Here is a 22,096-nt window from a genome sequence, read left to right as displayed (position 1 = left end):
ATAGGTAATGTAACTTTCCGCTCAATACTGCTCCCCTGTTTCTCCATCACACATTTTTATTCCTGCCATACTAGCTAGGCTAAGTATTGGGATGTGATCTTGTGAAGAGCTTAAATCTTCTCTTTATGTACACTTTTCAGGAACAAGAATATGACTGGTTGGTCTATTTGTTAGAGAACTGTTTCTCTAGTTGTTCTATAATAATAATAATGGTACATGCTATATTCAATTAGTGTTGCTTTGTGTTTTGCAAAAAAAAAAGTGTCACTTTGCATGCTGCAATCATAATTACAGGCCATGCATACAATATTTACCTTAACCTTGCATCTGTACATCATACTTTGCTTACTGGAATTAATTGAATTCTTACAGTTCATTCAGTACATTTTCTGCACATGTTTTATGAATTGAATATATGATGTTTGCTACATTCAGTAAGTCCTGCTTTGCAAGCTGTATTCATAATTGCAAGCCATGCACATAAATAGTACCTGTAGCCTTGGATTCTACAGCAAATTTTGTTTACCTGAACTAATTGATTATTTGGAAAAGCACCACAATCTGTTGTTCTCCATTCGGCAAGGTCAGCGTATATGAATTTCTTCCAAGGGATGCACTCCTTTAGGCCTTACCATAGGATTTGGAGATCTTGGGCTCCTGGCAAGTGTAGATTTTTCATGTGGCTGGTAGCTCATGGTAGGTGTTGGATGGACTGGCAAGAAGAGGGTTCCCTCATCCAGAGAGGTGTCCTCATTGTGATCAAGCTGAGGAATCCATAAACCATCTTCTCCTTTCTTGCATCTTTGCCAGAGATGTTTGGTTCAGCTTGTTCCAAAGAGTAGGCCTACAAATCCTTGCCCCTCAGATTGGAGAACAGTTCTTTGATGATTGGTGGGAGAAGGTTATTCTTGCTGTTGGATGACAACTGCAGAAATGTCTCAACTCCCTTATGATTCTTGGGGCTTGGACCATATGGAATCACTGCGATAGATGTGTTTTGATGGTGTACCTCCTTGTTTGACTAGAGCTTTATTGCTTGCTAGTGAGGAGTTACAGTTATGGGGTTTGGCTAGGGCTAAAGGTATTTTTTACCTTTTCACTCAGTCGTCTATGTAGGGTTTGGGTGTTATTTAAATTGTGGTCGTATCATTTTCTTTTCTTGGTGCAGAGGTGATTTGTAGCTTCCTTTTGGGTGTGTGGTGTCTTATAAGGGTTTTCCTTTTTTCTTCTTAATAATACAATAATACACAGCTCTCTTGCGTGTTCTAGGACAAAAAAAATGTTCTCCCATATTTCTGCCGGAATCATGTTGACTGCTGATTGAATTGCATAGATTGACATTTGAAAGGTAATGTAGCCATATGCTTCTATAAGAAAATTTACTTTCTACCTGACTAGGCTAAGTAATAGGCTGCAAAAGCCTGAAATGTTCTCTTAATATACACTTCTCAGGAACAAGATTCATTGTTTGATTTCAATAGAGCAATGCTGCTGGAATCCTCTGCCACTGTTTTGGTAAGTTACACTTCATTAGTGCATTGTTTCATAGCAATGCTGCTGGAGTCCTCTCCCAACTTACAGGGAAATAACTGCATCTTAATTAGCATATTAGCACTATGGAGACTCTACTCTTTAACCATTGCAACTTATGTTGCAGGATCTGCTGACAACCCAAAGCACCAAACCCCAAGCTCTAGCCTCTGCGAGGAGTTGGAAGTATCACTAAACTACTTCAGAACGAGAACTTTGAGCATTCATTTGGGAATTGGACAACCTTATTTACAGATTCTGATATACTCTCTCTCTAATGTCTGTCGTTTTCGTTTATCGAGAAACAACTTTGACTAAATATATATTAAAAAATATTAATATTTATGATACATAATTAGTATCGTTGGATAGATATTTGAATCTAGTTTTTTAATAAATTTATTTAGAGATAAAAATATTACACGTATTTTCTATAAATCGAGTTAAAGTTATCAGCACGTAAATCGTAGCGACGAACATTTAGGGACGGAGTACGATGCTAGTTCTGCTACGTTCTAGCTAAGTTTTATTTGACTTTGACTACACAAGGATGCAGTGACTTTATTGGTACCGTCTGCTAGGTGCTAGGATGTGGATGTAGCATGATCGAGCCTCATACAGTGTCGTCTGCCCGGCGCACCTGCTCGTATAATGTCGTCTGCCCAGCGCACCTGCACCCGATCGGCCGGAGGGAGTCGGTGCTGCGCCTGGGGCCTTCGCCATGTTGCTTCCTACCTATTGTTGCCCGCTTACGCCAAGTCTAACTACAATTTAAATTAGAGCATCTCTTGAAAAAAAAAAAACACTCTCCAACAACTTATTATCTCAACTTCCGATCTTTCCGCACCTAGAAAAATCGACCAAATCATTAAAAAATATGTGTGCATATCAATTAGACAATCTGGAGTGAAAGGACGTGTGAAAGAATATGGAATAAAGACAAGTTTTTTAATACAAATGTACAAGAGAGAAATAGAGTAAAAAAAGTTAGGGTAATACAAATTTGTCTTCTTTGGAGCAACCCAACAAATATGATCCTAACCTTTTTAGCCACTTAAAAACTCACTGAAACTCTTGGAGATGCTCTTAGAGAAGGGTTTGCTAACAGTAAAAGCATTCATCGAGAACCCTGATGCACCAAGCAAACTGGACAGCCTCTTCCATAACAGAAAGGCAGGCAGGTTCAGCACTCCTGCTTTGACATAGTACAATTTTAAAAGGTGATAATTCCACTAAGCATTTGTAAAAATTAGAAAAAAAAATTGCAAAAGAAGAAAAAGCTAACCCTTTGACCTAGCAGCACGAGTTTGTCACAAATGAACAAGTATGGTAGACAACAAACCTAAATTTACATGCTCCAAACAGGCCCCTTTTGGCATGTTGGAAAGCGAACGAATCAATAGGGAAGTGAAAAACTGACCTATACAACAGGGCAATAAGGAATGTAAAGTCAAAAGATCGTGATGGGCTGTGTAAGCTGGCTTCGGTCCCTCGACAACACGACATCAAAATGACTGTGCGCCACTGCCTGCTTGGAAATAATTTCAAGCTCATCTGATCACCTTACAGAAACCAAAACTCAGTTTAGCTGCACAAGGTTGAATTGGCTAGGCATTCGTGGGGGTTAGCATAGAAGTAATCCTCTTCTTTTGGTCTGTTTTCAAGTTTTCGCCTGCACGATGGTTGAGCTACACGGTTCTTATGAGCTTCCCGAACAGAAGATGCAAAATTGTCCCAAGAGATTGTCTTGTTGGTGTACAGGTCTAGAAGTTCAACTAATTTCCGTCGGTCTAGCACCACACTTCTCCGGAAACCCAGGAACCTGAAGAAAATGATCCAAACAAGTATCTCGTAATCAACTGCTGTATATTTTATTCTAAATAAGCAATTGATTTCATAAGATGACCTCTATCTGTATATTCGTACCTTCGGTGACCTTCAACAAGCTTTGCCATGTTACCATCGAAAGTGGGAATGAAAACATCACTAGCTGTGGATACGATGAAATCAAGTGCAGCCATCTGGGAAGAGTGATTTTGGAATTGACGCAGAACTTCAGAGTCTAGCAGCATCTCCTTTCGTACCTGAAAAACATTCAACACTGCTTATACAGCGAATTTGGTTGAATACTGGGGTAAAAAGATATCTCCAGACATGCTGTGCAAACGAAACTGAAATGCGGTGTTGGCAGAAAATAGGGAAAATCACTAGTTATGGAACATTAGAGAACTGTGAAAGATTTATTGCAACAACACAATTAAGGGCATTATAATTGAATGTTTTTTTACAAAGAAAGGATGATTACAAGGTTTGGAAAAGCAGCCCGTAGTGGTTCTAGTCTCCTATCACCCCCATAAATTTCACCAGCTGCGATGTATATAAGAGCATCCTTTTGAAACCCTAGAGCTTTCAAAACAAGTGATGCCTCCTCAGGAGTAAGTGGGCATAGTCCTTGCGACCTCTTGGCTTGGGAATCAATTTCTTTATCTCTCCACCATGGATAAGCATATCTGATTGGCAAAAAAAAAAAAAAAGTTAGATACTTCAAAACTAGCACCTGGTGAAAGAACCTACTGTACCTCCCAGGCCAAGTCTAATAACAGTCAATAAGCTCCACATGTAGAGTAGTATAAACTTGGGTTTGAGCCACACATCGTGCAGGGCCTTATTCACATTTTACAAGCTTCCATTATGAATGACTTGTTTACCTAATAAGATACAGATGCCGATCAAGAACAAATAAGTTTGCGTTGTCGCTTTCACTGTTTCCAAGATATTTGTGGGTTTCAGGTTGTACTGTGATTTATCAAATGTTTTTCACAGTACGATCGAGATTCTATGGTTAGCATTAGCATTAAATACCTCTTTCTTTATGCAATTCTAGTCAATGGATTGAATTGAAGGAAGGGAGATAAATCAATAATGTGGTGCCTCCTGCATCATTTTGTAATCAGATCTTTAAAATAAGTAACGGCAGAAATAAGCTGGAACTAAACTAATTTAACAAACCTAACTAATGAGTAATTTTTTAGTAGTCCATTTTGCTAACAGCAGTGATGTCACAAAGTTTGCTTACAATGAAAAACACCAAATTAAAATTATAATGCTTTGGAGAATAACACGAAATTGCCTGTTATGCACATTATCTAAGCCAGTACTTGACATTGGCAGCTAAATTAAGTACGTAACAATTGGTTTCCCCTTCTTGAATGGTAACTATACAAAGTATAAAGATCATTCAAGTAATATGATAACTTGCTACTTCCTATAAAGAATTACATGGTCATATCCAAAACATAGTTGTGTTACAAAGGAAGGCAGCACAGGATTAGCCACAAACCTCATTTTTTTGAGCTCCTCAGCTTCTTCAGGTGAAAGGCCGTGGTTGCAACCAGAAAACGCCAGCATATCCATCTCATAGCGTAAATGCAAGGCTACAAATGATCCCTTGGCTCGCATTTTATGTACCAGTTTATTCCCTAGTCCCTCAACTTGAGGTGTGAATTTCAGTGCATGAAAATTAACACGACATCTAAGCAGTTGAAGCTCTGTACTGATACCATTATTGGCTAAGCGAGCATCTGTTTTGTTAAAATGGATGACACTGTATTTGCTGAACAGTGGTAAGATCTGCACGGGTGAGAGATTGTCAAGAGGATACAGTGAATCAGTTACCATGAAAACAAGGACACATCAAGATGAGTTACAAACCTGATGCAAGTAATATTTTTCATCTGACCAGCTCACGGGTGGCATTTCAAGTATAATAATGTCTGAATCTCCTGGACCAAGCTTCTCTGGAAGCTGTTTAATGATGTGCACCTCATCTCTCAATGAGTCGATGAAATGCCTCACGTCAAATATGTCTCCAAAATTACTGTCCACCACAACGAACACTACTCACTTTAGATGTTAATACGGTTAGTTCCATAGTGCATCTCTCAAATAAAATGATGGTTACCTTTGATCAGCCCAGAATGATCTCTTGTCAAGTTCTGGGACAACCATAGTGAGGTTTAGAAGACGAGCAACTGCCACCATGTCACATATCTGAATAAATGGAGATACCAAACAGCAAAGATTGTTAGGAAAGAAAAAGGAAACACGAAGTTGAATGGAAGAAGAAAGCAAACAGCAATGACCTCTGAGCGCATCTGATTCAGACCACCATTACAAGATATCTTCAGGTAACCATTGCTCTTGTATATTCCTGAAATAATTTAACAGTGATCAAATTGCCAAATTGCAGTGGCTATTGAATGCAGCAGCTGTGTATCAACAAAAGCCTACAGAATCTAGTCAATCTAAATTCAACTCAAGTTCTCAACAAAACATGAAGCCTATTCGTAACTTCACAATTTAATAGTGCTAGTGCCTCGAGAGAAAAAATATGAGGGTGTCAATCGATCAAAGCATTACTAAACACTACTCCTATACAACAGTATATGGTTGGCATGACTTTCCGAGTCAACATACTTATACTTCAATAATAGTCGCAACAATGCATTCAGCAGCAACATTTACAGGTTAATAAACGTGCTAGTGCCAAGTTGCGTACGGACAATCACAGCTGCGCACTCGTACGACTAAAATACCCTTCAGCATTTGTAACACGATATTTTTCCATTTTCACTCGCTCAGTGCTCTATGAAGTTCCATGCAATAGAGCAGTAATAAGAATAAAATGAAATCGAACTACCCCAGAAATACAAAACAAGAAGGAAACCAACGCACTCGGGGGCGGAAGCGCGGAAGGTGGCGGCGAGGGATCGGCGTCGCCCGCGAGGCCAAAAAGGAGGAGAAGGCGGCCGACGGCAACGAGCTGCGCGACGGAGGCCCACAGCAGGACGGCGGCGCAGACCGCCACGAGCCAAACCCTAGGCCTCGACCTCGCCATCGCACGCGCGGCCGCGGCCTAGGCCCGGCGGGCGGACGGCCGCCTCCTGATCGCCGCGGGCATTGGAGCGGTTCCGGACGGCGGCGATTCCGGTTGCCGGCGGTTCGAGAATGTTCTAGAAGATTCGCGAGGGGCGGGAGGTGATTTTGTTGGCCTGGTGGCGAGCGGGGACTGGAGAGCGGTGAGGCCGTGACCGCGACCGCAAGAGTGGGGACTGGACGCGTTGCTGGCGGCTGTTTGCGCTTGGCTTCTGTTCTTGACTTCTTGGTCTTTGTTTTGGCTTTCCTACGAGCAGTAGGAAAGGATGGATTGGTGTCTCGGTGACCACAGGGGACGAGACATTCAAAATTTCGACCCGTTAGGGAGCTCTTAGATCCGGCTCTTAAAGCTGGCTTCGATCCGTTTTTTCTTTTATTTAAAATAGTATTTTTCTTTTACAAATCTCTCTAGATTCATTCAGATTTCTCCAGAATTCCTCCAAACAAACATGACAGGGTCCCTTTACAGAGGATCCGATGCACTAAAGTTTAGTTCTACACATTTTGCTAACTTTTAGTCCATAGAAATTCAAACGGACGGCTTAAAGTTAAAAGAAGAGAACTAAAATTCAGTCCATTTGCTCTAAAGGGAGCCTAAACTACGCTAAAAGTGCCTGGGGCAAAGGACGCCCCATACCCCCACCCGCCCACTAGCTATCAACGGTTCATTTGATCATATCAGTCATGCTTATCAGCTATATATAGTGTTTTTCTCTCACAACAAAACAATATAAGTCGGCTTATAAACCACAAAAATGATCAAGCGAACAGGACGTATCCGTGTGCATGTGCACGTGCATGGATAAATTAAATTAGGGGTAAATTGGTCATTGTTAGTTGGGGCTAAAGTTTAGGAGGTGTTTGGTTCCACGGACTAAATTTTAGTCCATGTCACACCGGACGTTCGGATGTTAATTAGGAGGACTAAACATGAGTTAATTATAAAATTAATTACACAGATGGAGACTAATTTACGAGACGAATTTATTAAGCCTAAGTAACCATTATTAGCACATATTTACTGTAGCACCACATTGTCAAATCATAGATTAATTAGGCTTAAAAACGCGTCTCACAAATTAGTCACAATATGTGTAATTAGTTATTTTTTTAGTCTATATTTAATACTCCATGCATATGTCCAAACATCCGATGGGACATTGACTAAAATTCGGTTCAAGAACTAAACTTTATCTCCTTTTAGTCAAGGACTAAACTCTCTTGGGACTAGTGATTCAAACAGATCCAAGTTTTTAATAAAGCTTATAATTTTAAATTAGTTAGTCTCTTCGCCAAAATAATTAATATTTTCAAAAAAAAATTGATAGATTAAAAATACTAGCAAAAGACATATATATATCCTCATCTTCTTTTCTTTCCTGGAGGATACCTGCTTAATTTGACAACTACCGTTTTGTATGCATTCATAATTAGTTTTCTCATTAGAAGACAATATCATATACTCTTGTAGAATGCTATATTTCAGGAATAAATTTTAAAGCTCACAAACTGGGACCGAGTGAGTGTATAGTAAAAGCTAGGTATGTACTACAGATTAACTCATTCTTTGTATTTTAAGCATTTAAGTGATGGAATCTTGTACTCATACCTGCATCTACATATAAATGCTTTGTTCGTTTAGCTGATAAGTCATGACTGAAAGTATTATTGGCTGATTTGTTATGAGAGAAAAATATTGTTCGTTGACTGAAAAAGTACGACTTATAAGCCAAACAAACAGGACGAAAACCTCTCATGCATCGTATCTAGCCAGCTGTCTCCTCTAGCATGTAGTCATGCAGACAATTATTCTCCCTGTTTGCTCGAACTACTTCAACAGTACTTTTTAGCGAACAAACAATATTTTTCTCTCATAATAAATTAGCATAAGTATCAACATAAGCCAAAATCCAACCAAACAAGTTCATAAGACCTGTTTGGAACGCAGGAATAAAAAATATAGGAACGGAAGAAAATACATGAATAGGAAAGGAACATGATGGTAAAATAGAGGAATGGAAAAACATATGATTTTTTTTTTAGGAATGGGCGTTTGGAATGCAATAATGAGATAGTAGAAGAATCTTATTTTATTTGGACTAATGTTGTGCCTGTTTTGCTAAACTTGGTAGCTTGAGTTTAGCATGGGTAGGTCAATGGAGCACTGGAGTTGTTGCATGACGAGAACAGAAGTGACGTGAATGGTCAGTCACACATCGTCACAGGGAATTTTCTCTTAGCTTAGACGGGATGTTTTCTTTCCTTCAAAATGCATGGGTGGAGGAAACTTTCTACAGGAAAGGATTTGCTCAAACCTACATTCCAAACGCATGAACAGTGTAGAAAATGGAGGAATCTTGATTCCTATACTTTTCGTTTGAAATCCTACAATTCAAACGGGACCTAGAATTTTGTATCCCACCTACGACAGCTCGAGTACTCATGCGTATCTAAGGCAGCATCATTAATTGGGCTAATTGAATCCATTATAAATTCTATGTGTACGCGATACACCATTACTTCTTGTCTAATAGGACTGGTGTCATTATAATTTCTCTTGGACTTGAAATATGTCATCCATACAAAAGCATAGAGTTGTCTGTATGTCTATACGTGGGTTTAAAGAAGCGGCAGACGTACAAAATAACATATTTTAAATTTTAAGTGGCATGGGTAACGTCGAATTTGAATTTGTAATGGTATGGCCAATTAACGATTGCCAATTTGCCATCCAGATTCCAGAGTTCCAGACTCCACGGATGCGCAGCCAGCTTCCGCGATGCCGTCGATCTCACCGGCAGATTGTCTGCAAAGGCCGGTGCTCCACGAAGCGCGACCTCCGGCTCCTCCATGCCGCTCTCCTCCGTCGCCGCCACATACTTCCGGCGGCCGATGCCGTCGCGGTGCTCGCCAAGCTCCTCCGCTTCGCCGCGGTGTCTCCCGCCGGCGACCTCCGCCACGCCTCCGTGCTCCTCTCTCTCCACCTCCCGTTCATCTCCGCCGCCGCTTCCCACCTCGCCTTTTTCTACAACACCCTCATTCGCGGTCTCGCTGTCTCCTCATCGCCCAGCGTTGGCACGAGCTCTTAACCGCGATGCGCCGCGCGGGCGCCGCTCCCGACGCCTTCACCTTCACCTTCGTCCTCAAGTCTTGCTCCCGCTGCCATTCGCCTGGTCGGGTGCCTTCTGACCTCCACGCTCAGGCGTTCAAGCACGGTTGCCTCGGCGCGCGGAGCGAGCACGCTCGACGACGCCCGCAGGGTGTTCGACGAAATGCCCGTCCGGGATGTAGTCTTCTTCTCGGGGCTACTTACGGCGCGCCTCAAAAACAACCAGCTGGACTCCGCGCGCATGGTGTTCGACCAGATGCCACATCGTGATGTTGTTTCTTGGACTGCCATGATCTCTGCCTATGCCAGGGCTTCGCGTCTACAGGAGGCTCTGGCATTGTTTGATGCAATGCCAGTGCAACCAGACGAGGTGACCATGGTAAGTGTTGTGTCGGCATGCACTGCACTTGGGGACCTTGTGACTGGGGAGCGTCTGCGTCATTATGTTGATTCCAATGGTTTTGGGTGGATGGTTTCACTCCGCAATGCACTCATGAACATGTATGCTAAGTGTGGGTGCCTACCTGAAGCACGTGCTTTGTTTGATGGGATGGCAATAAGGAGCTTGACATCTTGGAATACACTTATCTCAGCATATGCATCGCATGGTGATGAGGAAAGCACAATTGCTTTGTTTCATCAAATGCTGGCTCATGACAATTCCGTGAAGCCAGATGGGGTGACGCTGCTTGCAGTGCTAACCATGTATGCACACAAGGGCTGTGTTGAGGAGGGGCGCACTGTGTTTGATGCGATGCAAAGAGGAGATTATGGCAAAGTGGAGCTGACCATCGAGCACTATGGGTGCATGGTGGACTTGCTTAGTCGGGCAGGACAACTTGAGGAAGCTTACCAGATGATAAGGCAAATGTCGATTCCAAGCAATGATGTGGTCTGGGGTGTGTTACTTGGTGCATGCCGTATGCACGGCAATATTGACATGGCAGAGAAGGCAGTCCAAAAACTAAGGATCCTAAACCCACATGAGGGTGGTTACTAGATTTTGCTCGTAGATATGTACACAGCCGCTGGCCGAACAGCAGAAGCCATGGAGGTTAGACGGACCATGAATAAGACCGGGGCCAAGAAAACTACAGGCTGGAGCTGCCCGACTACTGTCTATGCCTTCCTACTGATGTTGTGATGACTGGTCATTAGTTCTCCCTTTGAGTGATGGTTACACTGAGTGATCTGGCGACAGGTAAAAAATGCAAAAATGCACCATAGTCAAATCCTGTCATTATGAAAGTCCAAGTCTATAGTTATCACTAGTATTGTTTATGTGGTATCCTGCTGCACATCAACAAGGAAAATACAAACCGGTCATGTATGGAGCCTTTGGTGGCACCGAACCTTGAAGGGATCAGACTTCATAGAGTATTTGAAGGATTAGGCAAGATGGTCAGAGCCTATAGCTATCACTTGTATTATTTATGTGGTATCCTGCACATCAACAAGGAAAATACAAAGCAGTCATGTGTGGAGCCTTGTCAGCACCGAACCTTGATTCCTTGAAGGATCAGACTTCATAGAATATTTTAAGGATTAGGCTTCGTAAAAACTAAATCCTTCCAACATTTGTACAGGCCAAAATATTCCAACAATAAAAAACTTGGAAGAAAATAAGGAGCAATGGGGGATAGGAGGGTTCTACTTGTTGCATCTCCTGAGGTAGCAATCTTTGGTTACGATGGAGTTGTCTCATTTGCAAGTGTTCAGGATACCGTGGATGCTGTTCCACTGAACAACCAAGCGCGCACCATCATCAGGATTGGTCCTGGTGTGCATCGGCAGCAAGTGCACATTCCCAAGACCAAGAACTTCATCACCTTGTGTGGATCCCCAATAAAGGACACAGTGATCTGTTGGGACAACACGACTACTCGCATCAAGTATACTCAGGTAGTGTCACTTCCGGCTGGCCTCCTGCTTGAATAGATAGTCTGTCATGTATGTGCTATCCCTAGTGAAATTACAAGTGCCTGGTAAAGATTCACTTAACAAGGATCGCTATTAGTTAGATATGTAACAATGATGTCATTTCGATGTGAAAATATTGTTTGTCAAGGTGACCAGTGCATTTTGCATTGATCAGGTACAATATAAGTTGAGGTTATTGTACCCCTTGTGAAAGCAGTTTCATTGTTTGTTATGGGAATCAATACATTTGTGGCTTTTGAGTATTATAACTTCTTTCCACCCCGGTAACGAATTAGTGAATTATTTTTCCTGGATGTCCTTAAATTTGAAGTCTTGTTCATTAAGAGGAAGCCACTAGCAATGACATTTATCTTCTTAAAAGAGCAACAATGTGTACTTAAGTTCTGTTAATCTGAACCAATGTGTATCCGAAATGATAAGCCTGATTGGAATTACTCTGGCTGTTCCTATACCATAATCGGATGGAATCATGTAAAGTTCTTGCATTATTTTTTCTCTTTTTGCATTTTCTGAATACTCCTCACATATTCCATATCTGTTCTCTTACCAGTCATCACAAGAGATTGGCACAGGAACACTAAACAGTGCAACAGTTATTGTGGAGGGGGATGATTTCATTGTAGAGAATGTTATTTTTAAGAACTCAGCTCCCCAGGTATTATTCTAGCAGACTTGTTTATGTGGCACCTCTGGTGGATCTAGTTAGTCAGTGATGCTGGTGCGATGATATGTACTGCTGTGTGTATAGGTGTCTGGGCAGCAGCAGCAGTCCGTGTGACGGCCTGACAGGTGTGCCTTCTATGATTGCAGATTTCTCGGGTGGCAGTTACTTGGCTCTATCAGTTCATTATTTGTGGTTTCCTTTTTTTTTTTTTTGGGGGGGGGGGGGGGGGGTTAACTCTTTCACACTCTAGCTCTAGGTGCCTCATCACATTGTGCTGTTTATTTGATGTTTGCTTCTTCAGAAAAACGGTCTTATGTGAATTTCCTGTTACTAGAAATTGGATCTGCTTTTGATTTGCCTCATAGTGTAATCGTCTAATACATCATTTAATGGCAGAAAAGGTACATATATGTAATTGTGTAACCATTTAGCTTTAGCTTGGGGCTTTGGTTAACCAGGTTTGTTAGGTTGACTTGTCAGTCTGTCACCTCTGGTGGAGTGGTGGTAGCTTAGTGGAATACACATTATAATACTGTAGTGCGCTTATTGTGCAGAAGAATATCATGTTTCATGGGGGTTGATGTCTTTTGGTGCCAAGTTGTAAGGAGATATAAACATAGCTGTCATTATTTAGTTTTATATTGTTTTTACTTTCAGGTATTCTAATTTGCTTTGCAAAATCATTCAGGAAACTTTACATTTGCATGATGGAAAGCAGTTCTTGAAAAACTGTTACATTGAAGGTAATTATGACTTTATCTTTGGAGATTCTACTGCCCTTCTGGTGCATTGCCATATCCACTGCAAATCAGCAGGATATATTACTGCTCATGGCCGGAAATCCTCTTCAGAATCAACTGGATTCGTATTCTTCAAGTGAGTTTACTACTCACCAGTGTTCTCACTTGTAATGTAAATCTGCTACATGATTATCTAGAGACTAGAGTTAGCCTACCATTTCCTTTTACTTCTTACTACGAATTTACATGCCAAATGACATGGCACCATCCAGGTGTGTTATTACTGGCAATGGAGAAGCTGCGTATATGTACCTAGGTCGGCCCTGGGAGTCCTTTGGGAGGGTTGTTTTTGCAGAAACTTTTATGGATCACTGCATAGAGCCTGTTGGGTGGCATAATTGGGACAAACCTGAGAATGAGCAAACGGCCTGCTTCTGCGAGTACAGGTCTCAGCCTTGTCCTTCTGTTTCTCATTGTTCCTGAACACGAGTGTTACTTGAACTTCAAAATGACGATATCCTTTTATGTTTACTGGTTGATCATTCCTTTTCTCTTCTACTTTCTAGCTCTTCTTGGTTACTCATGACAAGATGACTTGCAGCTGAATAGGCATGTTTGGTAATTGGTATTGACATCTGTTATTGGCATTCTTCACAGGTGCTCCGGTCCAGGATCCAGCATATCGGAACGGGTACCTTGGTGCAAAGAATTGTTCGGTGATGAAGCTATACCGTTCCTTATACAAACTTTCATTGATCCAGATATCGAGAATCCATGGTTGGTCCACAGGTTGGGAACTCAAGTCCCAGTTTTCAGCGTCTTCACCGTAGCATACAGCTCCTTAATGTTCACTTCAGCGACTTCATGTAGATGAATAGATTATAGAAGGGATGTAACGAGAGCTGAGCAGTATGCACTGGAATCATGTCTATAGAGTAGGAGTACGAAGAAACTTTGTTAGACTGTTGTGAAATACGTATGAACTACAGTTGATCAAGGACTCATACAGAATCCGCATGGAATGGGACCAACTTCCTTGTCTCCTGAATAAGCTGCTCCGGTGAACTGTCGGTGCAAGCCTGGTGTCTCCTTTCTGGAGGCTGGAGCGACACTACAGTGTGCAGGGACTGCAGCCTATCTTGGCAGGAACCCGTGCTGTGAGACTGGAACCTCGAACGCCATCATCTTGTCGCCTTGTGCAAAGCCATTGCGGTCGTAGGAGACCTCGGAGATGCCCAGCTCGTTGCACACCCTGACGAGCTGCTCCCCGACCCTCCGGGCTGCCTCCTGTCCAGGGCGAGCCGGCGAGGCAAGCTGAACTTAAAATTTCCACCGGAACACAATGCAAATTTCAGACGGAGAAGACGACGACTGCTTACCACGGTGCCGCAGGGCGGGTCGCCGCAGATGGACTTCTGCAGCGTGCTGCCGTAGAAGAGGATCTTCTTGTTGTGGTCGTCGGCGAGCACGGCGTAGAGCTGTCGGTTGGAGCAGAACACCGAGAGCCTGGGCTTTGTCGCCGTGCCGTTGAACTGCAGCCAGCGAGAGTCGGCGGCGGAACCGCGGTTTGGTTACATCCTGCCGGGTGCCGGGCTGCTGGCCTTATCCTGAAATTTGAAAGCTCAGGTGGAGCATCGGAACGTACCTTCTTCTGCAGCCGACGGTTCCTGACCTTGGAGCTCTCCGTGCGCGCGCCGCGCCTCGCCGTCGCCTCGATCCTGGGGTACGCGCGCTGGGGCGCGCCGAGACCTGCACGCATCAGACAGAGATAAGAACGCGCGTGGGCGTCGCCGAGCTAGCGAGCGCAGAACAGCGTGTCTGCGGTGGCTCTGCTCACCTGGATGTGGCGGAAGCGAGAAGTCGAGGCTAAGCCCGGATCCTGTCAGCGAGGTCGGAGGGTGTCGGACCGGGAGCGCGGCGCGCGGCGAGAACGGCTGGGCTAGCGCGGCGCATAGCAGCGCCATGGCCAGTGGGGCAATTCGTCGAACAGGTGCCGCGCGGGCTGTTTTGTCCTTGGTTAGGCTGCTGCGCTATTGCCTGTTGGCGTCAGTTTACCCCTCCACACCACCAGCCCACCGTTGGCCTTGCCCTGGGGAAAAAAAAAGAGTACTCCGAGATCTGGCCTTCTCAGTCTCCACAGCCCTCTCGTCTTCTCCCCTGACTCCGAGATCTTGCCGATCTGCACCGACGCCGCGACCCGCGGCCATGGCGGTGCCCTTTCCTTCTCCCACCCCGCGGTCCCCGCGGCGACCAGATGCCATTGTGGCCCCGGACCCCTCGTCCGCTGACGTGCCACCGTCCCTCGACTTCGGCGACCCGGCCTCCCTCGCCGCGCTCCGCGTCCTCACCGACGCGGGTGCCGCCACCCGCCTCCTCCACGAGTGCGTGGCCTACCAGCGCGCGCTCGACGCCCGTCTCGACGCTCTCCTCGCCCGCCGCGCCGACCTCGACCGCGCCGCTGCTTCGCTCCTCCGCTCCGCCCCGCCGCTGCTCTCGCTCGCAGCCTCCGACGCCGCCGCGCTTAAGGAGTCCTCCTCCTCCACCGCGGCGCTGGCCGACGCGCTCTCATCCCGCGTCCGCCACCTCGACGCGGCGCACTCCAGGGCGGACGCCGCGCTGGCGCGCGCCGAGGCCGCGCTCGACCGTTCCCGCGCGCTCGAAGCCGCGCGGCGGGCCTTGGCCGCCGACGACCTCGCCGCCGCCGCCGCCGCCGCGCATGAATTCCTCGCTATCGACGCTCGGTTCCCCACCGACGACGATCTCCGCCGCGATCTGCTTGACATCAAACGTCGCCTCGAGGGGCTCGCGCGTCGGAGGCTAGCGGCGGTCGTCGACGCACAGGACCACCCTGCGGTGCTCCGCCTCGTCCGCCTATTCCCACTGCTCGGACTTGCCGATGAAGGACTCCAGGTCTACGTCGCCTACCTGAAGAAGGTTGTCGCTCTGCGTGCCCGTGCAGACTTTGAGCACCTCGCTGAGCTGACCTCCGTGACCCAACCGACCTCTGAGCGGCCGGATTTTGTTGGCTGCCTCACTCGTCTCTTTAAGGACATTGTGCTCGCTGTTGAGGAGAATGATGCTGTGCTTCGTGAGCTCAGAGGCGATGATGGTGTTGCTTATGCCATCATTGAGCTGCAGGAGGAGTGTGATTCGCGGGGCACCCAGATCCTACGCCGTTATGCTGATTATAGGAAGCTTGCACGCCTTGCATCGGATATAAACTCCTATACAAAGAACCTCCTTTCGGTCATGGGTTCCATGGCCAGTGCTGCTGGAGGTAATGAAGGGCCTGATCCCAGGGAAATTGAGCTTTATCTTGAGGAGATTCTTGCGTTGACACAGCTTGGGGAGGACTACACTGAATTTATGGTGAATAAGATCCGCGGATTGAGAGATGTCAAGCCTGAACTTGGGCCGCGGGCGATGAAGGCCTTCCGTAATGGTAACTTTAATAAAATGGAGCAGGATCTGACTGGGTTCTATGTGATCTTTGAGGAGTTTTTCATGGTGGAGAATGTGAGGAAAGCCATACGGATTGATGAGCCCATACCAGATGGTCTCACAACGTCAATGGTGGACGATGTATTCTTTGTACTGCAGAGTTGCTGCCGCCGGGCTGCTTCCACTGCAAGCATAAACTCTGTTCTTGCTGTGCTTGGTGGGGCAACGAGCCTTCTGAGCAATGAGTATCAGGAGGCACTACAATGGAGGATGCGGGAGCCAAATTTGGGTGCAAAGCTCTTCCTTGGTGGTGTTGGGGTGCAGAAGACTGGTGAGGAGATTGCGACTGCACTAAACAACATTGACATTAGCTCTGAGTATGTTCTGAAGCTCCGTCATGAGATTGAGGAGCTCTGTGTGGAGGTGAGTCTAGTATTTTTTGACTCTATACATTTGTTTAAGCCTAAAGTGAGACATGTTTAACAACTAGGCCATCTATGCATTCCATCAAGTTCAATTTATTGCTTCTGTGCATTTCTTCAGTTATATATTGTGTTCTTAATTGCAGATTGTTTGATTTAAAATGAAGGAGCTCATAACAGTTTAGCATTCTCTGAAAATTAGTTGATAGTAATAGAGTAAATTTCAGAAACCTAAAACTTTTTTGCGGCATTGATAAATCATTTGGTGTATCATATTGGTCTAGTTGTGTACACCTACATTTTTCAACAATGATCCCTGTGAGTTGGTAATGGTATCTCCTGTGTGCTGCCGCTGCTGCCGTCATTTGATCTCTATGTATCTTATGTAATAGAGAATCTCATAACTCAAAGAATGCATTTCATTGCCTTAGTAAAATTAGTTTGGCATTGCTTAATTCTATCATGCTAATGCACATAGAAATGATTGTTTAGTCTTATGTATTTGTCAGCTGGGAAATGACAAATCATGAGATGTAAATGCAATGTTTTCTGATCGGCTTATCATTCCTAATCGGTCTGGTACCGATTAGGACGATCAGGACGATTAATCGACCTCTGATCGGTCTAATTGTCCATATAATCGTCCAGCATATAGCAGGACTATATAAGTATATATCATATATGTATGGTATATATATAATATACCATGTACTATATATTTATATAGTAGACATCGAGCATATTTCTAGTTATCTGACTCCATATTCTTGTCCCAGCCTCCATATGTTTGCTGATTTTCTGCAGGAATAATAGATAACTTGAGTAAGTAGATGCAAAAGAATAGTGTGACAGACTGACAGCATTACAGCAGCACATACTCAATCCAGATCCAGAAAAGTAGGAATTAAGAAAACTAGCATAGTCCACAGCTTACTTAATATAGTACGAGTACTGAGTACATACTACAAACTAAATAATTAAACACTGCAAACAACATTCAGAGTTTTTAAGATAACACTAGCTGCCATTCAATCAGCATTCAGCAGCCATCTAAATCTAAATAAGCAAATCATCATCCAAATTGAAGCCTCCTCCATCTCCACCCGAGTCTCCATCCACCTCCATTCCTACTTCAGCATTAGATGCATCTGGCTGAACTTGTGCTTCATGGTCATCATCTCATCATCAATGCTATCTGGAGCAGCAGCTGCAGCTGCAGCAGTCCTTGGACGCTTCCTGGTATACATCTGGCTGACAGAGGCCCTAGGCAAGTTGCGGCCCTGTAGATTCTCAGATGCACCAATAGCTTCATCAACAGCAGCCCAAGTCGATTCCTCACAATTCTCATCCACCCATTCATTATCCCACTGAAATTCATCTAGCGTGAGAGGGTTGCTCTTATGTCCTTTGCAACCAAGCTCTCTGATTTTTTGAAACTTGTTTGACATCTTTTTGTTGTAAGTGACATAGACCAATTTATTTAACCTCTTGTGCTCTAATCTGTTCCTCTTTTTGGTGTGGAACTGCATAAAAAATAATGAACAACACATTGGTTTGCAAGCAATATCGCAAATTTATTTAACCTCTTGTGCTGCTATAGCCTTTTCTACAAGGGCTGAAACATCTGGAGCAGCTGAGGATGCTGAACCAGCACCACCTGATGCAACTGATGAGCTTGCACCAGCACCAACTTCAGCATTAGGCCCAGCCATGATGACTTCCACTGCAAGCTGCCGCCTTCGATTTTCATCTACGCAAGTTCAGCAAAGAGCCAAAGAAACAAAGCATCAAGATTTGAGCATAGTGCAGAGGAAAGGAGATGACAGAACAAAGCCGATTTAATGACTCACCTTTAGAGGAGGAGCTCATCTTCGTGCTCCCTGGACCTGCAGCCTGCAGGTGGGGAAGAGAATAGGCGACCCTGCAGCAGAAGGGAGGAGGAAGCAGCAAGCAGCAGGGAAGATCCACGGATGGGCTGCTTGGATTGGAACTGGAAGGGAGGGAGGAGGGAGTGAGATGCACGCAGCAGGGAAGAGATGGAGCTCAGCTGCACACACAGCGGGAGTGAGGAGTACTGAGGACTGAGGAGAGAAAGAGTGGGGGTGAGGTATATAAGAGAAACCCTAATGGGCCTGGCCCAAATAAATATAGCCCAGTAAACTGAAGTAGCCCATCTGCCTATTTAGTTCTGATCGGCAAAGAGACCTAATCGGACGATTAATCGCGAGTAATCGACGATTAATCGGACGATTAGGTTTTTGATCGCTCTGATCGAATCGGAGGGCCTAATCAAGTGCTAAGTACCGATAAGGACGATTAATTGCGATTAATCGGACGATCAGAAAACATTGTGTAAATGCCTGAACTAGCAACTTTCTAAGTAGAACAGAATTATGTTAGTCACATTGATAACATTTTGTGTACTGCTTTCTGGTCACTCCTGTTGTAGGAACTGTGTTTTCAGCTTGCCATAGCAAAACCATTAAACTTAGTTCCAGATAAACAATTCTGCAAACTAAATTACTAAACTTACTATGTAGAATAAACAGTATTGATAAATGATGTGTGAAGTATTGAATGTATGATTGATGCAGCAATCTTGTCTGCGGGAACCTGTGATCTAACGAATAGAACAGCATGCTTATTAGTCATCTTGCAAGCATAATAATGTACAAAATGTCAGTGACAAGCACATTATGCTCTGGGACCACCTTGAACTTTTATTGAGCAGTATCTAAAACAGTGCAGCAAAAATGAAACTTGTTTACGTTTATCCGAAATACTTTTTGAAAATAGATCTGGAAATGAGACAATGAATCATAGGCTTGTACCAGCATTTACTGTATGGTACACAGATATTAAATTAGTATATACAATATACATGGTCTAGTCAGCAAAACATGCATGCCTGTAGGGGACTAAAACTATAAAACCATCTACAGGACTACAACAGTAGCGCTTGAGCATCTTCATTTGCATCTATGATCTATTGTAATAGATTCTTGAACCCTGTACCAAATTTCTATAATTATGCAACTAGATTGCAGTGCCCAGGGCCTGTTTTGGAATGCAGGAATTTCACAGGAATTGGTTCAATTCACAGGAAAAAGGCAGGAATACCTGAATTTGGCTATATTGTTTAACGCAGCTTTGGTTTGATGAAGTTTAGAGCAAAAGTTCACTTCTGATTTTGATTCCTCTATGTTCCTTCACATGCTCCTTTAATTTATAATGGACTAAGGGCAAGTATCTTGGTGTGTCTTATAGGCGGTCTCTCATGTAGTGCATGTGATCTTGAGTTGACTTATCAGACAATCTGTACAATAACTTGTCTTTTGAGTTCTCGTAGTAACTCACATTTCCTTAATTTGTGTATATAAAACAAAATGAATGTTATGAGTTGCATGGCAACAAGAAGTCATACAATGGTGCAGAAGCAGTCTCATAGTCCTAAATTTTAGCTTATGTGTTGGTTGTTTCACGAAACAACCTCTTTCTCTCACCTCCCTCTTCTCATCCACACCATAAAAAATCCTAGTATTGGACAACCTATAAGACCATTTACGTGTATCATTGTACTTGCTCTAATGGTTCTAAGAAATCTTATGTTGACAAAGAATCTATAGTTAGCATAACTGGAAGTCCTGAGGATCATAGGGTTTATTAGTTACAATTGGGTACGATATTTACTTGAGTGTGACTCATATGACGTAACAGTGTCATTAGTAACTAGTGAGCAGTGATTTCTGATTTGATTGCCATATCATCATGGTTGATATAAACTCCACTGATTTGTGGCTGTCCAACAGGTTTTTCATACTCCAGCTGATCGAGAGAAGATCAAATCCTGTTTATCAGAGCTAGGAGAGATCAGTGCTTCCTTTAAGAAGATCCTTCATTCTGCACTGGAGCATTTGGTGGCATCTGTGGCACCGCGCATTCGTCCAGTCCTTGACACTGTTGCTACGGTCAGTTATGAGCTGGATGATGCTGAATATGGGGAAAATGAGGTGAATGACCCATGGGTGCAGAAGCTTATACTTGCAGTTAACACTAATGTTGCTTGGCTCCAGCCAGTGATGACATCGAACAACTATGATTCCTTTGTGCACTTGATCATTGACTTCATTGTCAAGAGGCTCGAGGTGATTATGATGCAGAAGAGGTTCAGCCAGCTCGGTGGGCTCCAGCTTGACAAGGAGGTCCGCTCTCTGATCAACCATTTCTCAGAAATGTCCCAGAGACCAGTCAGAGACAAGTTCTCTAGGCTTTCGCAGATGTCGACCATTCTGAACTTCGAGCGGGTATCAGAGATATTGGATTTCTGGGGTGACAATGCTGGCCATCTGACATGGCTGTTGACACCTGCAGAGGTGCGGAGAGTGTTAGGACTTAGGATTGACTTCAGGCCTGAAGCTATTGCTGCTTTGAGGCTCTGAATCGTGCATTTGTGTACTTGTTAATTCTTTATTGTGATATACCAACAAGATGCCTTACAAATTTTTGTTGCAATGACAAACACCAGCATTGTAAAAGAAATCTGCGAACATACCTTTTGTCTGTTATGAGCTTATGATACGGCGAATTGGCTATGTTTGGGTCCATCCATGTCGCAAGCTGTAATATTTTCTTTTAAGCTTTTATACATTTGCCTCTCTTGGTGACTGGTTGACCATCTCTTCGGTAAAACTTGCAACCAATTGGAAAAAACATGCGACGACTTGAAAACAGAAAAACTAAAAGGTAGAGTAGACCAAACTACTGAAATAAAATGTTACACTTTTGTTACGACCCAAGATGTCAATCGTGATTTATTAATTTTTCAAAAAGGATAAGAATAGTGTTAAAAACAGAAGAATTCACTCCTAAATTCCAAAAGTCAACATGAATTGTCTTATAAAAGGGTCAAAATAATCATCATGCCATACATTTTTTTTTGTCAATGCCATACGAGTGCATCTTGAACTTACTCTCAATCTTAATAAGCTCGTTAAAAAGAAAAGGAGGATTACCAAACTGAGACATTGCATTCCTGAGAGTACTGTGCAGCATCCGAGATTTGACTTCTCGGTATGACATCAACTTGCTATGCTGTGAAGAACGTTTTTTTGTGCAACTTAGTTCTTATTTGTAGACATAGACACTAAATACTGTTGCTGCCTTGTGAATAATAATTTGTGTAATTCAGTTCCTATCTATAAACATTGTTCCCTTGTGATTATAAACCAACCCTGTTCCCCCTCCTCCTTTCGCCATTGAAATAGACATTAACGGTTTGAGTTTATGGTACTACCCGTTATGTATGAAAGGTGAA

The 22,096-nt window shown here is 43.7% G+C and overlaps 5 protein-coding genes and 1 pseudogene across 6 annotated transcripts; 4 read left to right on the top strand and 2 right to left on the bottom strand.

Moving 5' to 3' along the window:
• Positions 1-2,522: 2,522 nt before the first annotated feature.
• Positions 2,523-6,663, bottom strand: LOC136540595 (rhamnogalacturonan I rhamnosyltransferase 1-like). Its single transcript, XM_066532597.1, has 8 exons — positions 6,265-6,663; positions 5,673-5,740; positions 5,492-5,580; positions 5,242-5,407; positions 4,871-5,160; positions 3,836-4,040; positions 3,457-3,614; positions 2,523-3,352 (listed from the first exon to the last, which is right to left on the bottom strand). Exons 1-8 carry the CDS (start codon positions 6,425-6,427, stop codon positions 3,115-3,117), a joined length of 1,377 nt encoding a protein of 458 aa, XP_066388694.1. The 5' UTR covers positions 6,428-6,663; the 3' UTR covers positions 2,523-3,114.
• Positions 6,664-9,206: 2,543 nt separating this feature from the next.
• Positions 9,207-13,718, top strand: LOC136535652 (pectinesterase 31-like). 2 transcript variants are annotated; one of them, XM_066527990.1, is made up of 4 exons: positions 9,207-11,476; positions 12,066-12,170; positions 12,264-12,304; positions 12,923-13,718. In XM_066527990.1, exons 1-3 carry the CDS (start codon positions 11,207-11,209, stop codon positions 12,291-12,293), a joined length of 405 nt encoding a protein of 134 aa, XP_066384087.1. In that variant the 5' UTR covers positions 9,207-11,206; the 3' UTR covers positions 12,294-12,304; positions 12,923-13,718. The 2 variants fall into 2 exon arrangements, with proteins under 2 accessions (XP_066384087.1, XP_066384086.1); XM_066527989.1 differs by having other exon boundaries at positions 12,868-13,718.
• LOC136535650 (pentatricopeptide repeat-containing protein At1g74630-like) lies at positions 9,245-10,718 on the top strand (annotated as a pseudogene).
• Positions 12,569-13,793, top strand: LOC136537417 (pectinesterase 31-like). The gene is made up of 4 exons (XM_066529397.1): positions 12,569-12,580; positions 12,814-13,055; positions 13,192-13,365; positions 13,577-13,793. The coding sequence occupies exons 1-4, from the start codon at positions 12,569-12,571 to the stop codon at positions 13,791-13,793; spliced, it is 645 nt and encodes a 214-aa protein (XP_066385494.1).
• Positions 13,794-13,850: 57 nt separating this feature from the next.
• On the bottom strand, positions 13,851-14,888 carry LOC136535651 (uncharacterized). Its single transcript, XM_066527988.1, has 4 exons — positions 14,757-14,888; positions 14,565-14,668; positions 14,299-14,451; positions 13,851-14,206 (listed from the first exon to the last, which is right to left on the bottom strand). The coding sequence occupies exons 1-4, from the start codon at positions 14,881-14,883 to the stop codon at positions 14,054-14,056; spliced, it is 537 nt and encodes a 178-aa protein (XP_066384085.1). The 5' UTR covers positions 14,884-14,888; the 3' UTR covers positions 13,851-14,053.
• Positions 14,889-14,986: 98 nt separating this feature from the next.
• LOC136535649 (conserved oligomeric Golgi complex subunit 4-like) lies at positions 14,987-21,384 on the top strand. Its single transcript, XM_066527987.1, has 2 exons — positions 14,987-16,783; positions 20,592-21,384. The coding sequence occupies exons 1-2, from the start codon at positions 15,125-15,127 to the stop codon at positions 21,219-21,221; spliced, it is 2,289 nt and encodes a 762-aa protein (XP_066384084.1). The 5' UTR covers positions 14,987-15,124; the 3' UTR covers positions 21,222-21,384.
• Positions 21,385-22,096: the final 712 nt, after the last annotated feature.

This window comes from Miscanthus floridulus, chromosome 2 (genome assembly GCF_019320115.1).
Source record: "Miscanthus floridulus cultivar M001 chromosome 2, ASM1932011v1, whole genome shotgun sequence".
NCBI classification, from domain to species: domain Eukaryota; kingdom Viridiplantae; phylum Streptophyta; class Magnoliopsida; order Poales; family Poaceae; genus Miscanthus; species Miscanthus floridulus.
The sequence above is the reverse complement of the archived record's forward strand: the minus strand, read 5'-3'. Positions and strand labels throughout refer to the sequence as shown.